This window comes from Sturnus vulgaris, chromosome 1 (genome assembly GCF_052056855.1).
Source record: "Sturnus vulgaris isolate bStuVul1 chromosome 1, bStuVul1.hap1, whole genome shotgun sequence".
NCBI lineage: Eukaryota > Metazoa > Chordata > Aves > Passeriformes > Sturnidae > Sturnus > Sturnus vulgaris.
Window position 1 is genome coordinate 117400247 of NC_142243.1, and position 23821 is coordinate 117424067.

General features: G+C 36.7%; 1 protein-coding gene across 2 annotated transcripts in view; it reads right to left on the bottom strand.

Moving 5' to 3' along the window:
- ATP6V1H (ATPase H+ transporting V1 subunit H) overlaps window positions 1–23821 on the bottom strand; it is a 48852-nt gene that overhangs the window by 6521 nt on the left and 18510 nt on the right. For both annotated transcript variants that reach the window (XM_014881632.2, XM_088174967.1), the window contains exons 6-13: window positions 22825–22929; window positions 21725–21778; window positions 19511–19608; window positions 17893–18085; window positions 15138–15316; window positions 14204–14329; window positions 11933–12034; window positions 7032–7145 (exon numbers count right to left, since the gene is read on the bottom strand). In XM_014881632.2, the coding sequence (XP_014737118.1) occupies window positions 7032–7145; window positions 11933–12034; window positions 14204–14329; window positions 15138–15316; window positions 17893–18085; window positions 19511–19608; window positions 21725–21778; window positions 22825–22929 (971 nt within the window). The remainder of the gene's footprint in view (window positions 1–7031; window positions 7146–11932; window positions 12035–14203; window positions 14330–15137; window positions 15317–17892; window positions 18086–19510; window positions 19609–21724; window positions 21779–22824; window positions 22930–23821) is intronic.

Sequence of the window (23821 nt, forward strand, 5' to 3'; positions counted from 1 at the left end):
TGAAAATTTCATATTTTCTCTTTTCTAACATCAAGAGACAGAATGTCTTTCTTTGACAAAAACCAAAATAAAAATATTGATTTTATTTTTCTCTATCTAAACATAAGCCTAGAGTCCCATACTTTTGAAAATTAAATTGAAAAGCTAGTTCTAAAGAAATCCTTCAAAAAGCCTGACATTTGACTCAACACACTCAAAAAACATTGGAAACATACACTGTTTACAGACAAATCATAAAGATATGACAAATAGTTAAATAAGTTCACAAGACAGGCAGCAGATAGACTAGTTTGAATAAATTGATCAGTTGCCAGCCTTATATTGCATTTCTGCTAGAGGTCTAGTAACCTGGAGAGAAGTTATTAGATTAGAAAATGATGGAGCAGTTTTACTAATTTATTGTGACTTTACAAGTGTGTATTTGAATTACACCACTGATGCATTCCCAATTCCAAGCAGGCTAAACTAACCCTTGAAAACATTGTCTTGTAAGTGTTGATACTCCACAGATTAACCATCCCTGGAACCTCTGAGCAGTACACATAAAGCAGCAACACCACCACAAGGCTGCAACCATCTGTCTAGTCTCCATCGAATCCAATGTGAGACAAAGCTGGAACACTCACACTTTAACCCACTCCAGCTGTGTAAGCCTTCTCACAGGGCACTCGGTATTTTGGCGAGACGATACTTTTTATGCATTTAACTCTCAAGTGAATTGCAGTGAATTGCTTTCTACAAACAAGCTCCCTTGAGCGTGTTTACTGCAGTGTCGCATTAACGCTGGTGGCGGCTGGGAGAAAGGCAAGTGGAGCTCCACAGGGGCCACCACAGCTGCATTTGCCTCCCCATAGAGCCACACTCACAGAAGCCAGGAAAGAAAATAAAGAAGCCAGGCTCAAATCAAACCTGGAATGATGTTAATACTTGGTTCCTGAAATGTAATATTAACATGTCTTACTGCTGGATCCAAAGTTATAACACTGCACATTTTTATATTTTTTTCTATCTATAATACAGAAAAAAATATATATACATTACACCCTCCTCATTATCATGTTCTTCACAGAAGTAAACAGAAAGAGAACAGTTATGAAAGTAGTGAAGTGAAAAACAAAGAGGCATCTTCTTAGAGAGCTGGGATGGGAAGACTGCCAAAGCTGGAGTGCTACCACTGGAAAACTGCTGTTCTCTTTCGTCATTTGTTTACTGAACACAATTTTCTTATTTGATTCAGTGGATTTATGCAATATGAAATATTCCAATTTTAAAATGACATTAAAGAATACAAAATGTGTCTATTATACCAATGCCGACCATAAGTAGTTTTGAAGGTAAGTCATCACAAACCAATAGTAAAAACAAAGCAACAAATGTACACAGCAGAATCAAGGCCACTTTGACCAGTTTTGGCCTCCAACACATCAAACTGAAGATTTTTATCAATTATCTTTTTCAGTGGAATCATATCTCCTTGGCCTATAAATGTGGCTGTGGATCTCAAGAGAGAAAAGATACTATGAACATCTCTGCAATTCTCAATACTTAGTTTAATAGATTCCACTTCATAAAAACAAATAGAACAAAAGTCAACTGTAAAGTTAAACAAAATATAGGACATTGTTTCTGTTTAATTATTCACAGTAAGGAGATGCTCAACATTCTGATGTGCACATAAAAACTAAACATTCTGAATGGCTGTACAGAGGGATTATGAACATTATATGAGAGGTGCTTTGTGTTTCCAAATGGAGCCCTGTTTTCAGCTGAATGCAGTATTATTAATAGACAATCTACAGATTATCTTGTGATTACTGAAAACATTACTCATAGCATGGTTTAAAGCACTCCTTATGACATGAAATGCAGCATTAACATGAGTCTTCAAACTGAGGCACTACAAGAACCTCCTTTCCTATCAGCAGTTTCCCTGGTTTTGTCCAATCTTGCAAAGAGTTATTCTAGAGTTCCAGCTCACAACTTCATATACAAACTATGAAGAACCAGCAGTTCAATGAGCTTTTATAACAAAGCTATTACCTAAGCATTTGATTTTAAAAGAAAATAAACTGTGAAATCCAATTCAGTATGTGCCTTTCTATTAGGGAGACAAAGCACGAGCCATTTTTAACTTATGAGACTCACTATGAGCTAACACACAGAGCCATTCTGTGGCAATTCAAAAAAATCCACTTGACTAAACCTTGCAATGTGGTTTGAAAACGGTTTTATATTTAATCAGAAGATTTAGTGACAACAAAGAATTTTGTTGTTTACAACACTTAAGAGCTTTTTATATAAGAATGACCAACATCAATAGTGTTTAACTGAATTTTCCTACCATGAAATCAAATTTTTAAAGAACATTTATCAGAAGTAAATTATCAAAAAGTTACTTCTTTGGTGACATGTTTTTCAGCACAGTTCATGAAAACGAGCAATTTATTTAAAAAAAGAAGATGCAAACTGAGCAGAAGGTCTGATATTTTCCATGCTAACACGAGCTCTAGAAATATTAAAGTGTTTCTGCAAAGAGTACAGATCTCATGACAGAAAACACGAGCACAGTCTGAATCCCAGAGAGCATATGCCAAATAAAAAAGACAGCCTCTACACCTACATGGAATGAAGTTTTATATGAATACACATTTATGTGCAAATAAAAGATTGAACACTCCATTAGCTATCAAGTGTGCTGGTAATTAATTGGATTTTTGCCTAACTTGTCTCATTCTAGCTCTCTTAATTAATCTTAAAATGATTAATTTTTATCAGAGACACTGTCTTCTCAAACTTCATTTAGTCAACTTCTGTTAACTACTGAAAGGGAATTGTAGTGATAATGAAGGCTAAGAACCAGGAGAAATAAATATAGTGGAAGTCATTATCCTGTAGCATTGTAGGGTATTGTTACCTAGATTTAAGCCTACTACTCTGTTAAGCATTCCACACCTCAATGTTGGGATGGGGGAAAAATTAAGGGTAGAGGGTGGGTGCAAATTTCGTGGCTGTCAGTTAACTAACACTACACCCTGCACTTCTCACTCCCAAGTGCAGGCATTGTACAGAAGCTATCTGTAGAGTAACAGTTTCTAAATATAGCATATTGCAAATCCTAGGCAGTTTCAGACTTTTTACTGTCTCCCTGCAGAATTCTTCACTTTAAAAGACGGAGAGCAAGTAATTTTGTCTGCGCTGTGCATTTAGAAAATCATGTATGAACCTGTTGTGTATTCAAAGCTTGTCCAATTTGTTGCTTCATTCAGTATGCCCTTTATGAATTCCATTTCCATACCATACTTGATCATGCTTAAGTGAAACATCCTAACTCCCACGGTTTAGCACCTGCCAACACACTCATACTCTTCATGTTGGTATTGAGGAGTTCAGGAGCCCAACACCCAAGCAGGTAAATGTCTGAGAGGAGCCTGTGCTGGAGCAGGGTCCTGTCAAGGATCTGCAGATCCATGGAGAGAGAAGCCCATACCAGAGCAGGTTTCCTAGTAGGACTTGTGACCCTGTGGAGAGACACATGCTGGAACAGCCTGCCCTTAAAGGACTGCACCCTGCACAAGAGTGACCCATGCTGCAATAGTTTGGGGGAGCTGCTGCCCATGTGATAGACTCATGTTGGAGAAGTTCATGGAGAACTATCTCCCAATGTCAGGGACCCCATTATGGAGCAGAAGTATTCCTCTCCCTAACCAGTAGGAGAAAACAATGTGTGATGAACTGGCTATTACTCCTATTCCATATCCCTGCAGCCCTAGGGGAGGTAGAGCTGGGAAGGAGGGAGAGGCGGAAACAAGGTTATTTCTAAGGTCTTATTTACTTCTCACTATCCTGCTCTGGTTTTGTCAGTAATAAATTCAATTCATTATCTCTAATTTGAGCCTGTTTTGCCTGTGAAAGTATTTGGTGAGTGATATCTCCCAGTCCTTATCTCAACTAAGGAAGCCTTCGTTGTATTTTCTCTCCCCTGTCCAGCTGTGGAGTGATACAGCAGCTTTGGTGGGTGCACGCACCCAGGGTCAACCCACTACACAGGTTCTTACTATCAGCATGGGGTGCCATGACTAACACAAGTGAGACTGAAACTCAGGATTAATTCCCATGTACAGGCAGTAAGTGATGCTAAAAAGATTATTCTGTTCCTCGCTTCATCAATTGCATGATCACTTAACATGCAAATGTAACTGGAATATTTCACTTGAACTTATCTCATCTGAAAAGCTGACAGCAGTTACTGCTTTTGCCAACACAGCTTCACCATTTAGAGAGTGCCTGACAGTCTGATTTTCCCCCATTAATCCCTGACTTAAAAACCCCTAAGGGAAAGCTAGTTGAGCAGCCTGCAATGAACTATTCAAATTACTTAGGAGTTAATTGTCTCTAAGTTGAGCTAACAGTTGAATGATACAGCTGTGTTTAGGCAGAATGCTACTTCGGCTGCCCCATGGCACTCCCTCGATTCAAGTACCACAAGTCTTCCTTACTCTGCTGGTTCCAGGCACAGCACTTGCACCAAGCCTCATTGGCGCAGAGCAAAGCTTTATTTTTTAATCCTTCCCTCAGTTAGCCTTCAGGAAAAGCCTGACTACCTCTTTTTCACGTGTCACAGACAGTAATGCCAAATTGTTCTGTGCCAGTTAAACTCAAGCAAGAAAAACACAATTGTTTTGAGTGAAATAACTGTAATTCCAGAATAAGTGGAAGCAAGAGGAAAAACGTTTATTGTTTCTCCAGCTTGGAAGAGCAAGGGAAGCAAAACCTTGAAGTTGCTGAATAACATATCTTGTGACAATGCAAAGCTTAGTAAGTAGGCACTTAAACCGAAGCGTGTGGCAGTCAGAGGACTCAGCTTGTGTGGTGAGAAGAGACAGCAGTGAAACAGAAGGGCTCCCAACACTCATCAAAAGCCAGATCTACACAAAGCCAGACCTAGCTTGCCACATACAAACAGTGTGTCATTTCCTTCCCTTAAGCTATAAGTCCATGCCAAGGGGGAACACTACTTTGGCAAATAAGAGCCAAGGATAATGTGTCCCAGAGGCTCGTTCCACTATGAATTAAACAAGAAAACATTCCCTACAGAGATGACAAATATGAATGTGGAAGTGGTACTAACTTACACAGATTCTTTTTACTGACACCTCTGAAGATCTGAAATTAGGCACTTTTGCCATCTCCCCCTCAGTCTCAAGTCTAAAGGTTCACGAACTGTGAAAAGCAGGCACAGAAATGTTCATACCATTAAAAAACCAAAACAAGAAGATCAGATCAGATGTGATGTTTTCACGAGTAGTACTCTCACTGAAAGTGAGAAAAAGCCAGGCTTGGCATTCAAGAAAACTTTTACTACCAGAGAGGTTTGTGCTGAAGACTAAAGGTCTTCCTACCAGATTTTCAAGATATCCCAACACACATGAAATAAAACCCGTCCCTACTGCAGAAGGCAGTATCAGTAACTTAACTTTCCATGCTGTAATCTTTATTTAGTTGTAGCTGGTTTGTAATAGCCAGAATGTTTCAAAGGTATCAGAACTGCAGAGTGAGGAAAGAAGTGTATTAAACTGAGAAGCAGGGTGGAGCATAATATACAATAATGACCAAAAATTAGATTGAACATGGCGTGTGCTTAGATTCCATCTCCATACACTCAGAAATTCCATGTGATTTATCAAAGTACTCCTTATAAGTGGATTTTTCATAGTAGGGTATTTAAACACGTGTTCCTCTCTTACAGAAGGTTCCCACAGTATGTGAGGGAGGGAGTAGGATAAAATGAATGTAACATGCAATAGAGTTAAAACCTTAAAACCCATATTTTCAGAAGGAAAGGGAGAAAATTAGCTTTGTTTTACCTGTGATACACTGCAGAGAGAGACAATGGGAGCTTTTTGTCAACTTAGCCAGCCTGTCACAGCAAGAAGGTGACTTAACCTGTCAGAAGGTGCTTGGTAGACATTTTTCCCCTACCACTTTCACACTACCAGCATCATCCCTACTCAGCCTTTCAAAAAGTTCACATTCTGTCATAGGTGAGAAAATTGACAGAAGTTATAGATACGTCCAAGCACTAAGCTTTCCAGAAATACAAGGCTGCTTAAATTCAAAATTCAAAATTAAATTAGTTTTTTGTATCCCAACACTTATGTTCCAATATACTCAGATGTACTGCTGTATTTTATCTCCCTTTAAGGCAATGCCAGACTGAAAATATGAGCTCCGGTGCACTCATAATTAATAATCAGATTAAAAAACTCCTAATTAGTATTTTTAACTTCCTATGCTTTATGCTTAGCATACCTAATTTGTTTGTCAATTTATACAAAGTTGTTCCATGAACTTCAGAGCTTCAGCCCTTCAATGCTTCCCTACAAAGGTCCTGTGTTCTGTTGGAAAGGCAGCATCACCCACCAGCAAGTTCTGTGCCAGAACTTGCCAAGACTTCGGGGTTATTAGAGAACTATTTAATCAGCCCACAAACTTCTGCTATCCACAAGCAGTTCAAACAAATTCATAGAATCATTACAGAATATCCTGAGTTGGAAAGGAATCACAAGAACCACCAAGTCCAGCTCCTGGTCCTGCACAGGGCCAGCCCAAGAGTCACACCATGTGCCTGAGAGCATTGTCCAATGCTCTCAGGCTGCTCTGTCAGGCTAGTTCTGTGACCACTTCCCTTGGGAGCCTGTTCCAGTGCCCAATCATCCTCTGGTGAAGAACCTTTTCCTAATAAAAATACATTTTTACCAGTAATTTTTAATACTAAGCTAAAATATATTGTTCAAGTGAATTACTTGCGTGGCATTCAACCATGTAAAGAAGCTACTCAATTCAACTGCTTCCAAAATACACAGAAAAACTAAGTTCTTACCATAAACATCATATTAATCTGCTGTTTAAAAACTGCTGTCTTAACACGAAAAAATGATATTTATTCCCTAAAATAAATCTATTGTCTTGACTCCCCTCTCCACAACAAAGATTTCTCATGGTTAGTAGTATGTTATATAACCTTCACATACCAATTATGAACCATCAGCTTCTGCACAGCCAGTAGTGCATTATAACGAACTTGCTGGTCTTCGTGATGCATGTGGTTCATGACCAGCTGCTTACCACCAAGCTGTTCAATCACCCTGAAAAAGAGGAGAGGAGAAAGTTTTTTGACATTACTTTCAATTCTGGGTAGCTATCCTATCCAACCACTTCACATTCAATGCATTAAAGGGTTAAGTTTAAATTATATAATATTTATTTTATTAAAATTATTTATTTGCCAAGATACACATCTCACCTGATGTGTTACAAGTACAGATCTCCTGTAATAACTACTGATTTTTTTAAAAGAAGATTTTTAAAGAATTCCCAACATCAGAAAGTGTTTATATTGGACTCCTGTTTGCTACTTTGAAATAAATAATAAAAAAATAACCCTTTTCAGACAGGTTATTTACTTTACACAGGTCTCTAAAATGGTACACAGGGTACAGCATAATCAGTTACTAGGTAGGAGAGGTAGTGCCCTCCACCCCATAAATGGATGACAACCAGGTCACTCCATTATTTGCAAGAATACAACCTCAATCTCTTCTGGCATTGTCTAATACAGAAGAATGCTTTTAATCACACCAACACCTATTAAATCACCATACATATCACAATTACATATAATCACAAATACATATAGTGCTCTTTTTGACATTCAAACTGTACTAGAGCCACAGCTACTTCTGCACAAGATGCAGAACTGGCTGTTAAGGTACCATTCCCAGAAAAAGGATATGGTTTAGCTGCATCTTTCACTACAAACTTCACCACCATAGTCAGCCACAACTTTTTAACAGCTATACCAAATCCCCTACGAAATACTGATGAAACCTTGTATGGCAGGTCATGAATATATTATTTCTTAATAAAAAAAAGTGGAAGGCAATACACTTAGAAAAAGTATCACCATCCAGATGACTTGACATGCAGCATTTCAGCCTGTCATAACAATAAGTTTGGAGAGAATTTGTAAGGAATATATAAGCTGATTTACTCACTGACTTTCATATGTTTTTTTACATCAGTTGTCTCACAGGTCACTTAGTAGTTAAACATGCTATTCTGTGAAGACACTATCATTTGCTTTAGTCTTAACCTGATGTTGCACTGCCATTCTAAGCTTGCATTAGCTATCTGCATTGTAGTACTGCTCTTTTCATGGCCAGATTAATGCATTGCTGCTGCACAACACAACATATTTTTGCAAACTACAGAACAGGTATGAAGACAGCACGGAGATGAAAAGGAGAATTTTCCATTTCATTTTATAACTCAGTCAAAACCACCCTTAAGACCACAGAGAATATTATCTCCCAAGAATATTAAAACATTTGCTTCATAAAGCAGGAATAGATTCAGAAAACTGCAACTGTTTCAAGCTGGAAAATCCTTGCCAAGAATCCGAGAAGTTATAAGCAATGTAACTTTATGCCTCCCTTATGCTGCCTCACCTTTTTAATGAGTTAAATATAAAATCACTGCACACAAAGGCAAGAATATGAAACACAAATAATATATATTTTTTTTATTAAAGGACTGACTTAAACCACTGGATTTTCAGGAACGGAAAGGATGTGAAAAAGGCATTAAACTCAAAAGCTTCCTTATGCCAGAAGACTGCAAGAGCCAAAATGAAAGGTTAAAAGCCTATAATCACAAATGGTAATAGGCTCTTTCAGATGACAATACATCACTGAAATTATTGTTGAAAACATGAAGAGTTGAAGAACAGCATTATCATTCTTGCATAATGCTGCCTACAGGTACAAATCACTTCCCAGCCATGGGTTTTTAACCTAAAGGTCTAAACAGTAAAGAAGGTTCACAATGAATCGTGTTCCTTCAAGTTCCAAATGTGTCCACACTACATTTAGTTTCCTCTCTCCTCAACTGCTGTTTGCTTTACAGAAGTAATAGAGCCCAGTAGAACAGTTATATGTGCACATCTTCTGCAGTGACTGCTCCCTATAACATCACTGGCACTAAGCGAAAATAGTGGCATTTCAAAAAGGCTTCTGGACGCTGAAGTTTCAGGTTTTGACATGACCCATTTAGAGAGAAAGAAGACACAGAAGATAAAGACGAATACAATTTAGACTGTTATAGCAGAAAACAAATATAAAATCTACACTACTTATCTGAAAAAGGTGAAAAAGGGAATGCAAGCTTTTTTCTGAATCCTGAGCTAAGGAAGAGAATGGCTCTAGTTGTCTATCTCTTATACATGTAAAACACAAAGCCCACGTTCACAGCATTCCAGAAATTCTAAGTGTTGATCGTACATAACAATAACCCTTAGGCCACATGGAAGCTCTGCTGAAGGCCTGTATTTATTTTTAGTGACAGGAAGCACCAGTGCTATACTTTATTTCTGCTGTTCTACTCTCAGAATATGCATCTTGGTGAGCCTCATGAGAAGCCCACAGTGCTATTGTCTCAACAACTTGATCTACAATGTGTAATTTTAAAAGCAACTTAAAATTATTTAAGCACTGGAGAACAGCCAAGCAAAAACACAGTATTTTGTTAACAAACATTTCTTTTGTCAGACAAAGGGAAAGGTTGGCCAGAACTGAAGCTCTAGGTCTCCACTGTGTGTAGCAGGTGAAGCCAAGTAGTTTTAGTATCGAATTCATCTCTGCAGCCTTCAAAGGCTAAAGGATGATCCAGTTAAGAGTTGACAATAAACACTTAACAGAAACAAAAGTATTCAAGATGCCTGAATTCTTCTACTCTTCTAAACCAAGGAACTGCATCCATTCTTAAAGTGAGTCATGCAATGAGAGTGTGAAATACCAATCACATGTGGGAGCAGTACACAACTATATATCAAAAAAACATAAGAAATGGACTATTATGCTGGAATGGACACATAACCCATCGATATTTTAAGCTTTTAGTTAGTTTCAAAATTGCTTAAGTCATATTTGTAAGAATACAATAGATTAGAAATTAAATTCTTTAAAAGAGATTGAGGTATTTCATTTTGTTCAATGGAACAGAAAGCTAAATAAGACAAGTCTGCAAACAGAAAGCAGCTAAAGTATTAGAATTTGAGATAAGAATGTGGGTCAGAACAGTATCTAGGACATTTTTTATTTGCTGATGACCACTCCCTTTGAAGGCAGGCATATTGCTGAATAAGCTTAACAGCCTGGGAGCTGAGTGGAGCTGTAGTCCTTACAGCTATACATTTTCCCAACTACAGACAGAAGGATACAGGTCCTGTTTATCCACTCTTCTGATTTCATAGCTTTGGTCCAGCAACTACATGGCCATACTGGCCCACACGTTCAGGTAAATGCATGCAAGCTGTTTAAAGATTCTGGCAAATATGTAATAAAATTATTTCATACAAAGAGCTGCTCAAAGCAAGAACAACCAGTATTAGCCAGTCCTCCAGCTTTGTCACTTGCAGGCAGCACTATTAGTTTCCACCTTACTGAAGGACATCTTGCCTCTCCTGCAAATACTATTTCAGTTCTTACAAGACTACAAGGGCTGTGAGTATTTCTGGAGTCAACACATCTTCCTAGCATACATATGGCCTGAAGTTTCAGACTGTTGTCCATGATTCTACTACTGTCAAGAAAACCGTCTGCACAAGAAGAGTTCGTGAAACTCAACAAGGCTAGAAGGCCGTTGTTATCTATTGAGCTGATTTTAGCTGAGATACTTTTCCTCTTTGTACTAAAACCAGTGTTGATTTCATTATTGCTGAGCAGCATTTGCACTGCATCAAGGCCTTCTCTGCTCCTTATCCCACCAGCAAGGGGGCTGGCACTGCACAAGGATTTGGGACAGGATACAGCCATGGCAGTTGACCCCAACTGACCAAAGGGATATTCTACAACATATGCCAGCAAGCTCAGCACATAAAACTGGGAGGAGGAAGAGGGAACCATTCCAAGTGATGGTGTTTGTCTTTCCAAGTACCCATTATGCATGATGAAGACCTGCTTTCCCTGGGATGGTTGAACACTTGCCTGCCCATGGGAAGCAATAAATTAATTCCTTATTTTGCTTTACCTATTAGATTGTCTTTATCTGAACCTAGGAAATTTTCTCACTTTTACTTTTGTTTCTCTCCCCCATCCTGCTGAGCGGGGAGAGAAAGTGACTGCATGGACCCTGAGTTGCCAGCTGGAGTTAACCTATGACACCCTGTGCAGAAGCCAGGAACAGACTGCTTCTTTGCTACAAAAATTGTCACATGTCCCTCAGTGAGATGAGCCAGATTCCTGCAAAAACCAAAGGCTTCTTTCTCCTTCAGTGTTCTCTACCTTAGAGGTGCAATTACTCAGTAAACATCTTTTTATCATGAACATGAAAGCTTTAACCAAAATGTGTATTTGTGTAGCTAAAACATGCTTAAATTGAAGAGTGACAACTGAATCTGTGCATCACTGAAATTACAAAAGCAATTGTTTGTGGAAAAAAAACTTCTCTGTAATCTTAAGTCACAGAGCAGTCTTTATCATTGTTGAAATAGTCCATGTCTACCCTAAGTCCAATAATTACAGTCCAATAGTCATAAGAGAGAGGAAAAATTATACCTTGATTAAACTCTTGGTAGCTCTTCCAATTTCTTCTGGTGCCTGGCTTCTGCTTTAGTCTAAACATTGTATTCAATACTTACTTTAAACATTGGTTCCCTTCATGGTTAAGAGACATTGAAATATATTAAGTCAAAGATCCAGTTGGCAGTTTCTCATCTGATCTAGTTTGTGTTTTGTTATCTTCCCAATGAATAAAACCTAAGCATATCCTGCAACCCCTTTATAGTATATTTTAATATAAATAAGCAGAAAATGCTACAGGCACGGTAGATACTCCAGCTACTCTCTAGGATAACAACATATTGGCATTTTCCTACCGTTTCCCACGGGGATAGTGCCGTACATATTCTCCCACGTCATGAGCAGCTACAGCCAGCACCTGTGGATCATCAGAAACCTCCAGAAGTTTTGTCAGGATTCTAGGAAAGAATTTGAAACAAGGAAGTCCCAGGTTTTGGGTTAGTTTTTATTTTTTTGTTTTGGTTTTCTTATTTGTTGAGGGTTTTTAAATCAGTGATAACTTAAAATAACAAAGCCCATAAGCATACAAATGTTTTACAAGTCACCCAAGCAGTAAAGTTAGAACTTTTTCCAAACATGCAGCTGTACTTAACAAAACTGAGAACCTGCCCTAATTAAGAGAATTATTTAAAGTATTCACTAGAGTCTGTTTAGTGAGCTATATACATAAATACCTATAACCAAGGATTACAAAATCTCTCCTTTTTTTATACTTTGGCTTCAAGACCAACAGTTCTGAGTTCTAGATAAGCTTCATTAAAAAGCAGTTCTGTCCTAACTCAAAGACTGAGATGAAAGCTATACTACCTTATGAATTACTTCAGCACCACGTGTTATTTTCTTAGAATGCACAGAAACACATGCACAGAAATACTGTCTGCATTTTTTAATTAAATTGTTAAACCATCCTTAGTGGAAAACAGTTACAAGTAACACTGTTCTCTACCTAGTAATGAGAAGGGGGGGCAATGACACAGATTATGAAGGTTAGGCACAGTTGAAAAGGTTAAACACACAGATCACTGGAAAATTAAAGTATTCTATGCTTAGTGAAATGACAAATGTATTCCAGACAGAGAGAATTAGAAACAAGCTGAAATAGGTAGGTTAACAATTCAACTGGAGTTTAAAAAAGGAACATTCTGGTAAAATTAAATTATCACAGCCATTGCCTCCCTAGAGGCCAGAAAGTGACAGAAAAAGCACTTCTCAAATGAAAAGAACTCCTACTTTTGACAAGAAGAGGAAGCAGAAACTTGAACGGTAACACTAAGGAGAAGACACCAAAGATCAATATAATGATGTTGAACAAAATACAAGTCCAATATCAAAGGAGGCAGTAATGGCAGAAGGTATGAAAACAATTATGCTTAACAGTAGCATAAGAGTATTACATTTAGAAAACTAATAAGCAGGCAGACAAGGAAAAATAAAATTATATGGGTCAAAGCAAATAAGGATTGTCTGTCAAATGCCTTACTAGGCAAAAAATGAAGTTCTGAGGTGCAAGAATATTCCCATTATGTTGTGGTAGAGGGTGGGTGGGTTTTTTGAGGATTGGTTTGTTTGGTTTGGTGTTGTGGCATTGAGTTTTGTGGGGTTTTTTTGAAAGTTGGGGGTGTGTTAAAGGAACTACTGAAGATCACTACCTTTGTAGCAGCACAAGCACAAGAAATTAAGTCTCAGAACCAGGAGAAATAAATACAGCAAAACACTGTAATCACTACAGGAAATATTAAGCTTCAACATCAACTTCATGCCACAGCTGTCAGCATCTATAATTTTAAAGTCTATAATCCTACATATTCAGCAATATGCTGAACTCGAGGAATAATTTATCAGATAGTTTTGGTGAGGTGTCAGGCCAGTCAAAATGCACATAAAGCTCAGGATCACCTTACTCTTGCCATGTCTTCTAACACCTCACAAGCTCCATTTGACTTCCTGATTTCTGTTAGATATAGCCCTTATTAGCAAGTCCTGAACTGAAACATCACCATGGATTATCAGTTAATGACAATGAACATGGAATAACTGAGAGCCAGGCATCATTTCAGGACACAGTTTCATATGCCAGACAGCCAGTGTTTGATTGCAAATAAATATCAGTTCAGGTGCATGTCATCTTACAATCTACATACTCCAAACACAGTCCCAACACAAAATATTGCAGCATAACGCATCGAGTCAAATTTTTCATGGAACAGTACCACAACTTTCAACTCTCAAATATCCAAGATAGGAGTTCATTACCCAGATCAACATCACCACACAGTACAAAACTAAGATTAAGATACAGTAAAAACAATTTTATTTCAATCAAACCTGTATGCAAGTTAAGCTAAAGATATTCCCTCTATCATAAACACATTTTGAGTGGTAAAAGCATATAAACAATTCTGGTTTTGAACAGAACAAACTGTACATTCTAAAATAAGCAGGATGTTTCAACTTGCTTTCGTTCTTGACACTACTTTACATTAAAATGTAAAACCTATATTAGATTCAGGTTCATTTAAATACAGAAAATATTAAAGGATCACATGATTCAAGACTTGAAAACTTACTTGAGTAGTTCATAATTCTTCTCATTTAGTCTTACAGCATTCTCCCTCCAAAACTTCTCAGATTTGTGCACAGGACTCCATTCCAGTCTTCCTGATTTGAGCTCAGAGCTATACTCATCAAAGGAGCTGCAACACAAGACTGAAATGAGATATTGGCCAAACTTCTACAAACACTTTGAACCATTCACCCGAGCCTGTCCCTAACAAAGCTGGAGTTCAAATTGCTATGACACATTTGGAAATCAGTGCTCTGGAGAGTATGAGAATTGTTACCTCTCTCATAATTTTGTAAGTAAGAAAATACATAAGAGGCAAGAAGAAAAATTATTTTCAAACACAACCTCCATCTACCCCAAAACACTATTCCCAGGAAATAAATTAAAAACGAAATAGAAAAGAAACAACAACAAAAAAAACCAAAAACAAAAAACACCAAGCCACACAAATGCGACACTTTGGAATTTAATTCTGTTTTGCTGGGTGTTTATGTTTTAGCTTCCCCAACCAAGGATTTCAGTCTTTTCCTTCCATCCACTTAAACCTTTGACACTACCTACAATATGCACTTCAGTTTAGGCACAAGACCAAAAACTAGGTAAACACTAGCAAAAATTTGAGTTAGCCTGGACAGTGGAACTTATTCTAATCAGGCAGACCTCAGTTTTGACTGGAAATCCTTTAAGATCACTTTTGAGTCCTTTAACAATTTCTCAGTTACAAAGATCACCTCTGTAAGTGAAGATTTATTTTCTATTCAGCCTCTAAATACTGACATACAATAGGAAATGAACAACCAGCATATCTCTGTATGCTCTATCTTACTAAATAGCATTTACATATCCTAATTCAGTAGATATTTTAGCCTTACAAAAGAAAAAGGTTCTACCAACATTCACATAACTGCATTTTTTAAAGTACACACTGCAAAGCATACCTAAGGTCCTGCACGCTCTCTCCAAGCTTGTCCAGTAGAAATTTGATATCTTCACTGATGTCTTCATCATCATATTTCTGCTGATCCAAATTCTCTAGCTGCTTTAAAACCTTACACTGAATCATGGCAAGAGCATATTCTTGGCGAGTTTCTCTCTCAGTAGATTTCTCTAACAAATTCTAGGGAAGTAAAGATGTATTTATTTTGTTTAAAAACAGACTAGTTTGAAACAAAAGCGTTTTAAAGAAATTCTTACTGGAACTTTTTAATTTAGTAAGTAATGACATTGACCACTTCCTGAAATAATCTTTCTTCAATAATAGAAACTACTAATTCACTTGTTCTGAATATTTTCCACATGAAACTGAGGTGACTACAAAGATTTTTCAAAGAGAAAGGGCAGGTTTATATCCCAAATACTAGAATCTCTACCATAAACAACCACTTTTATCTTGGATTATCATTTTAGCTTTCTGTGCAGCAATAGCATAAAGCAGAGAGCCTTAAAAAGAAACAAAACCTGAAGTCTTATTTCCAATACAAAGTTACCATCTGGATTAGATCAGCTCTTTTCAAGTTTGAGAATATTCCAACCAGATATTTTTATTTAAACAGAAGCTTGTTGGTAAGATTGGAATTATAAACACAGAATGCAGTAGTCAAGTTCCAATGTCATTTATTCATTACATTTCTACTCAATTTAATCAGCTTTTAATTATATTTTTCAATCTAAGTTGGTCACCTGCACTTTTTGATAAAGCTGAAAACGTGAATTTCATATAAAAGACGAAGTCCTTAATAAACAGAACATGTGTTCATATAAACAAGATTTAACATCTGCCAGAAATAAGCAGTGAAACCATATAGAAGGAATTTGACTGCACTGCTCTTGTCACAGAACTATTACACTTGTTTCTTTGATATCAGACATCCTATTAGTTACTGAGGCAGAACACTGCAAATCAATTTCAAAACTTGCAAACTAAGTATGTCATATTACTGCTTTTAATGGCCATATACAATTAGCTTTAATGTGCAAAAAAAAGCCACCCCAGTTTCTGCTTCAGTAAGAGAACTAAAAGGTAATTCACAGAACGTAATGCTAATTTCCTTAGACTTAAAACTGCTAATGAGAGCAAATGAAAAAATAATTAATCTTAAATAAGACAACTCAAAAGGTTCAAGGAGCAGGTGGATAAAGGTTCCAAAGAACTCCTAGTTAAGATAACTGCAAGCAGATGTGGAAGCTATTCCAAATATTATTACCTACCTCATACCATAGTGAGATACCCAAGTTTTTCATAGTGAATTTGAAAGGATATGTTAACAAAGTAAAAACACAAACATATGACTATATAGAATGGATGATGTCTAATGTCTAATCTATTATGTTCCTGGCTACCAGTTAAAAACTCATCTTCGCACCAACATGAGCCCTTAATGTTGGGGAAAGGAAACAGCTAAGTTACATTCCCCCAAGCCTGTAACAGAAACAACTCATTCTTTCCTAGCCTTTATTTTTAAAAAAATTGCTTCATTTTTGTCTCCTCTTGCAAAACACAGTAAATCTAAGAACTAGCAATTATTTCTCCTATTTTTTATCACCTCAGAATAGGAAGAAACTGGATATAAACTGCTAAGCTTCTAAGCTTCTTTTTCTCTTTTAAATTTTTTCCAATCTGTCTTGCTATATGTTCCCGTTTAATCCCAACATTAAGATCTTTAAGAACACTACAACATCTACAGAGCAAGAATAGTAAGAATATATACTAAGAATAGCTCCTACTAAACACCTCATACCACTGCACTCCTTCAACAAGACCAACAGCAGATCTGCCTTATCCAGAAATCTTTCAGTGGCAGATGTTTTCAGATAAAGAGACAGAGCAAGCACCTCCACACAGCTTATCATTGCTGATCAGCAAGTCACTAAACAATTTCCCTCTCCCCATTCTCATATGCTTGCAACACTTACTTGGAACACTACCTACATCCAAGAAAACTAAATAGCTTCCAAGACCTACTCCATTTCCTAATCAGGATACCAAGTGCTGCTTGAAAACAGCATTACAAGTTTTTACAGCTTTCCTGTATTACACACAAGATACTTGGCAAGCATGCACATAAAACTACTAGCATCCATGAACATAAAATGGTACTCTCAAAGTGAAAAATCAAGCCTAGGTACTCAGTTCTTCCTAATTATCTTAAACAGGACCAGGAATTTTCAGGTAATGCAGACACAGTAATTCAACTAATCACTCTTATAAGCCTGGGTATTCTCGTCTGCCTTTACAGAGCCACCAATAAAAGATTTTTGGACTAGTAAATAATTTCTCAGTTGGACAGACATATGTATTCAAAAATAATATTTAGTTAATTAAAGCTTCATAAGGTAAAATTTATCAGCTATTATTAACTCCAGGGTTTTACAGTAGTACCAGTAGGAAAAAGAATCTTAAATTAAAAAGAAACCACTAGTGCCTGTGTTAACACTGGGCTTTTTCATCAATCTGATTTTAAGAAGACATTGAATAGCAGATATCTATTACTGGTAATAGCCTGTATATTACCTGTAGCAAAAACTCAAGCTTGCAAAAAAAAAAAAAAAATCAACAACAACAACCCACCAGAGAATTAAGCTTTCAATCAGCTTATTGATATGGTCCAGCAGAAATAGCTGTGCATCAGCAACATTTGAGACCTAGATATTTGTGAGAGAAACACAGCAGGGCTGCAGTCAACAGATACTTACCCGAAATGCTGCAAGGATGATTCTGGTTACTTTCTCTTTGACAGATTCCTGAAGAATATCTGACAGCACAGGGACAATATTGTACCGACGGAGATATTCACACATTTGAGGGCTAAACGCCAGCAGCCACACGCAGAAAATCATCTGATACTGGAGCTGAAAACCGCATTTGTTGCTCAACACACCCATGATGCTAAAAAATTGACATAGGACACATTTAATTTTAAATAATGACTACGTAGGTTGCATTGTTCCAATCTGAAACATTAAAAGAAATGGTAACAACTTATTGGAAAGAGCTGCTGAGGATAAGCATACAACACACACTCCACAGTAACCTGCATCACTACTTATCATTGTATTAGCAGATTGTTCAAAAAGCCATCTTTTAAAGAGATGGTTATTTTCTCAGCCTTAGAGCCATAAAGCAGCTTTTCCCATTTGAACTGATGTGGTACTGTATCCATCTTCTGGGTTATCAAGACAGTTTTACTACTGGTATGTTCAAAGCATTATTTGTCATTCTGGGAGAAACAGAAATCTCAGCTACTCCTTCAGACTTAAGAAATAAACAAAGCAAAATCTACACAAATTGAACTATGTTCCTTAATTGTACTTGTCCATAGGAGTGCCTGAAAAGAGCTGAAGTATTCATTATTTAACAGCAAATTCTCAGAAAATGGCTAACAGATACAAATATTCAAAGTACTGCCAGAAAAAAGATACTATCACAAGATCTTCAAGACCTCATGCAGAAGGTTTGCTCAGCTAAGTTTTGAAAATTTAATAAGCAATTTACAAGTAAATTTTGAAATAGGTAGCTCAATTTAAAATTTAAAAAAGAATCTACATTCAAAATCATTCTTATCAAATTTAAGACAAGTTCAAACATGGTGAAACAGAAGCTTACTGTAATACTTTAATACTTGATTAAAAAGCTTCCTTGGTTCCAGCAGTGTCATCCTGACACATAGGAACATCACTTGAAGAACATTTCACTAGGAATTTTGACTTTTCTCCATTTCAGTGCTAAGCAGTATTTTTCAGTAAAGTGCAAATTATGTTCCAACCATCCCCAGTAGAGGCATAGATGACAGAAAAATTCTTTATAGGCAAGTATTTTTTAAATAAGATTAGTGCTGAAATTCTAGCCTAATGGAAAGTTATTTATTAAGAGAATTGGATAAAAGAATGACGTACTTGAAGCCATATGTGGAAAAAAATTGGTCTTAGCTCTAGAAAGTATTTCTCCTTTCACTAATATTTTCAGATAGAACAATTCCAAACTCAAAGACTAGGATGATTAGCAGAAACTCACTTCATTAGTCCTTGTTCTATTAAAAAATAAACAGAACATCTTCAGCTGAAGACAAACGGTTATATTCCTGTTCAGATACATACTTAAGCAGCTCTTCTTGAACAGTAAAGTTGCATTAAAGCCTCAATAGTGTAAGTTTCATTTGTCTATTTGACTCTGTTAATGTTTGAAAACAAATCTCTTTTGTACACAAACAGAACAGCTGTCCATTACAAGAGACTTCTATTCCAAAAAAAGGCGACTGGGGAATGCACTACTCTAAGTGCATGTATATCCATATAAATTGAAATAGGTGCTCACCAATTTACTCCATCTGCTTCTACCCATGCAAAGCGGTATTCATTGACCCTGAGCATCAGCTGCAGACATCCAGCAACACATTGTACATACTGGGAACTCTGGGTGAAAAGAAAAACGCATCACTTCTTACCAGAAGAGTCAGGTAGTAAGTGCTGAAGTACAGTTTCCCTAATTAGGCTTTAGTGGTATAAAAGGAGAGAGCTCTGAATATTAAAGAAGTGTTATGCAAGAGATACCACTTTACATTATCAGAACATTTGAACATGCCTTCCTTCAGTATCTATGAATGAAAGCTGACTTCTGTTTGAATAAATTTGCCAGAGCATGTTTTTCTCTCTTCTTACTCAATTGTCAGCATTACCTTCACTAATGCTAATCATACATTAATCAGATACACTGCTGATAAAATGTTGTTTGCTTTTTTCCCTCCCTATAAGCCTTATCCTTGAAAGTCTCATGGCAGCTCACTCACATAATACAAGCTCAAACCTTTCAAACATTTAATGAAGTAAAGAAGTTAGGCAATCCCATATGAAAAGAAAGGAGGCAATAAACAGAATTGAAAATAAAGAGTAACTCATTCTGTGTCTCTCATGAGAGATTTAAGTCCTTTATGTAAAAACTAAGTCTGTGCATCTGGGCTCAAATCATCTAGAACATTAATCTCCCAGTGAAAGTACCAATTTTCACACCCCATGCAAATAAAACAGCTGTAAACACACAGACAGCTCTCCCACTCCAAATAATGCAACCCACTGAACTTAGACTTTGTTTTTAAAGAGTCTGTCATAAAAACACTGTCTTCCAACATCATTATAATTGAAATTTCGTAATAGAGTCCAGCTCTCATTTCCTGTATAAAATGCTACAACTGCATTTCTAATTTATTCTGAAATAAGACAAGACCTGCTTGAAAATCCTGGAAAAGCTAGATCTGAAATCCAAACACTAACGAAGTTAAGACAGTACTTACCCACTTTAATTATGCTAAAACATATTTGCACTCTGCTGCTCTGGGACCCTACCATGGCACAGTACATCCATGCAGTACCACAGTGCAATAAATACTGACTTCTGAGCAAATCAGAGAAGCTCATGGCTCCATAATAAGTGGTGGTGTGTGCTGTAGAACTATTTACTCTTCTATGGCTGTATGACAGAGAGCTGTCAGTCTAGCAAAACCTAACACTATGGAACACAGATCTGCACGTGAAATACTGAAATACTTTGATTTATATTGAAAGGCCACTGTTCATGCCCTACCCATAGTCTTGCATAACAGTCTTGCATCTTTTCTACTTTAAACCCCAGACAGGGGGTAATTTAAGAGGCTTCTCCTCTACAGGAAGCTCACACTTCAAAGTCATGACTACACTGCAAAGAATACCAAATCCCAAGTTAAGTCTTCTGAGAAACTGTGACCACTTTCAGTCTGCAAAAGGAACAAAAGACCAAACTGAATTCCACTCCACATTCAAGAATTATGATAAATTGCCTCATGCCACACCACCACAGAAAATCCAGTTAGGATGATCATTTGCATTTGTTATACTGCCACAGTTCACCTCCAAGCACAGCAGCTATTATAGCTACATGAAATTCAGTATTTAAAATATTGATACAAAAAGGACAATCTATTTTCCTCTGAATTCAAGTTATTCAAATATGAAAAGCTTACAGCTTTGAAAGTACTCTTGCAATTTCATGCTACAATGGTTTATGGACAATATCAGCTTTAATATCTGATGTGCCCTTTTCTACGTTCTGCACAGCACAACAGACAAAAGCTTCTCAGTTTCAGGTTTCTTCTACAAGTTCAACAGCTCAGTGGTAAACAGACAGTACTGAATCACAGAATCGTTTGGGCTGGAAAAGACCTCTAAGATCACCAAGTCAGGGAATTAAAATTGTTTGAATATTACATTAACTTTATAAAATTTTTTCAAGTTTTAACAAAGATAATCCTAGATACATCTATAGCTTTAGCAAGACAAACTAACTTATAAAATATACACTTCCACTGCCAATATTCTATGTGAAATCAGTGTTTAAAAATACTTTTGTTTCTTGGCGCCATCACCTGGCACTCTGTTGTACAGTTCTGATTCCAAGTGCTTCTTATCACTGGCAGCAGAAGAGATCTGCACCTTAATCCGAAGAGTGATCATCACCTGCCCAAAACAGCAGAATGACAGATTTCAAAGATATACTCACATCACTTGTGGAGACTGCTCCTGTATCCACAGAACCCCCTGTACCGCGTAATTTCTAGGAAAAGAAGAAATAAAAGTTTAAAATCAGAGTTGTTATTCACCCTTAAGGAACAGTTGTTACCGAGTTTCTTTCAGTTCTCCACCCTTTCTAGTTATTTTTAAAAAAATTAGAATCTATTAGATTTTTTTTCTTGCTTAATATATTACCATAATATATTGTATTTATTTTCTACACACACTTCATGTCTAGAAGAACGTGTCTGAAACTGATCTGGTACACCAACATTTTTAATTATTTAAGTGTGGATTTATTCAAGTTATCTATTTATCTTAGAATTTGCAAACTGTACTCTTGCATCCTTCTGAAAGAAATTCCAGCTTTAAGATTCTCCTTTCAGAGGAAAAAATTAAAACTCCTTTTTAATAAGCCCGGTTTAGAAAAATATGAAAAATTTATCATTAATAAATCTACTGAATGTTTCTCAACTCTCCAGAATCCAGTTCTACTACATTAAGAGAACGAGAGAAAAATCATTGTGTTTTGAAAAAAAAAAAAGTCCAGAAATTAATACAAAGGAGAATGATTCATCTTTGAAGGACAAGCCAGAAATTAGTGGTTCAAACTGAGCTAATACCATAAAAACACTGTCCAAATAAGTCAAAATGTATTCAGTTTCAAGACACAGGAATAAAAGTAAACGCTTTGTACTACAGTAAACTGGAAATAGGTTTTGATATTCAGTTTCTGCTGCCATGCGACTTTTCTTCCCAGCAAAAAGCTCTGATAACCAAAATAGTAGAGGCAAGACAAAAACACTCTCATCTCATATTTTATCAGTGTCCAAAAGAAAAAAACAGTGTTAACCAACAGAAAAGTCAAAAAGCTTTATCATTAATTTACATTTCAAGGACTGAAGTAAAACACTTAAAATACTAAGTAAAAAACTAAGTGCTTGAATAAAGAATATTTAGCTTCAAAAATTACAAAGCAAAATTTTATTTTAAAAATACAAAAACATACCTTTTGCACATTTATACATTCATATTCTTGAAAAGAGTTTCCAAAGTTACTGTAAAGTTTAAAAAAAAGCAGCTCTTTACCTGTGAACTAAGCTGAGTTTTAATCCAGTTGAAATAGTAATTCAAGTCACTGCCTTCCATAAGCTCCCTCCCCCAGGCAGCCAGTTTGGCAATAATTCTTGCTGCCTGAAAAAGAATGCAATAAATTGATCTTGCAAACACAGCAATTTCAGAATTCAGTGAGAAGTTCTGTAAACTATGGAAATCAATTTTAGATAAAAGATAGTCCCTTACAGAAATCTACCTACTTTCTATGTAGGGGACTCTTTGTGCCTGTTATCAGTTACCTGTAGCTGTTGAAGTTCACAAGGCACCAATAAAGAACGCAAAAAGAGATGGAGGGAAGCTGCCGATGGACTCCTGCTGTAGGACACCACTACAGTCAGAAATCAATGAAAAGCAAGACACTTGATGGCCTAATGCATGCAGACTTGATTTAAGCAACTATGGCACATGCCAATACAAATGGTAACAGTACTGAAGGGTTCTTGTACTTAAACTGAAGGAAGTCATCTTCAAGAAGGGAGAAGTTTCAAGCCCAGAAGAAGGGCAGAAAAGTAAAACGGAAAGTACAATTTAAGAATGAAGTTGAGAAGTAAAAACGTGGTCAGGTTAAGAATTTTCATGATGCTTTTGGCTTTAAGAATACTTAAACAAGAGTATATTTCTACATCAGCCTTTCCAAATTATATTTGAAGTAAATCTATGTTGCAGCCTGCAGTTAATCTGCAAAAGCATTTGAGCCAGCTTACATATAAAGAGGCAGTGTAACCAAGAAATTACTGAAGCAGGGGTTCATTTGCAAGCACACAGTTCCATGATGCAGTGAGGACATTATTCCAACCACCCTTCCACCTTACTGCATTCACATGTGCAGCACCACCATCACTGATTTATAGAGAGATTATAAGTGTGAGGCTGGAACAACAATCGCTACACTAAAATGTGTCAAATCCCCTTCTGAATGCAAGTAAGTCACCCTATAAAATCCCTCCAGCTTTAAAATACAAGATATTAG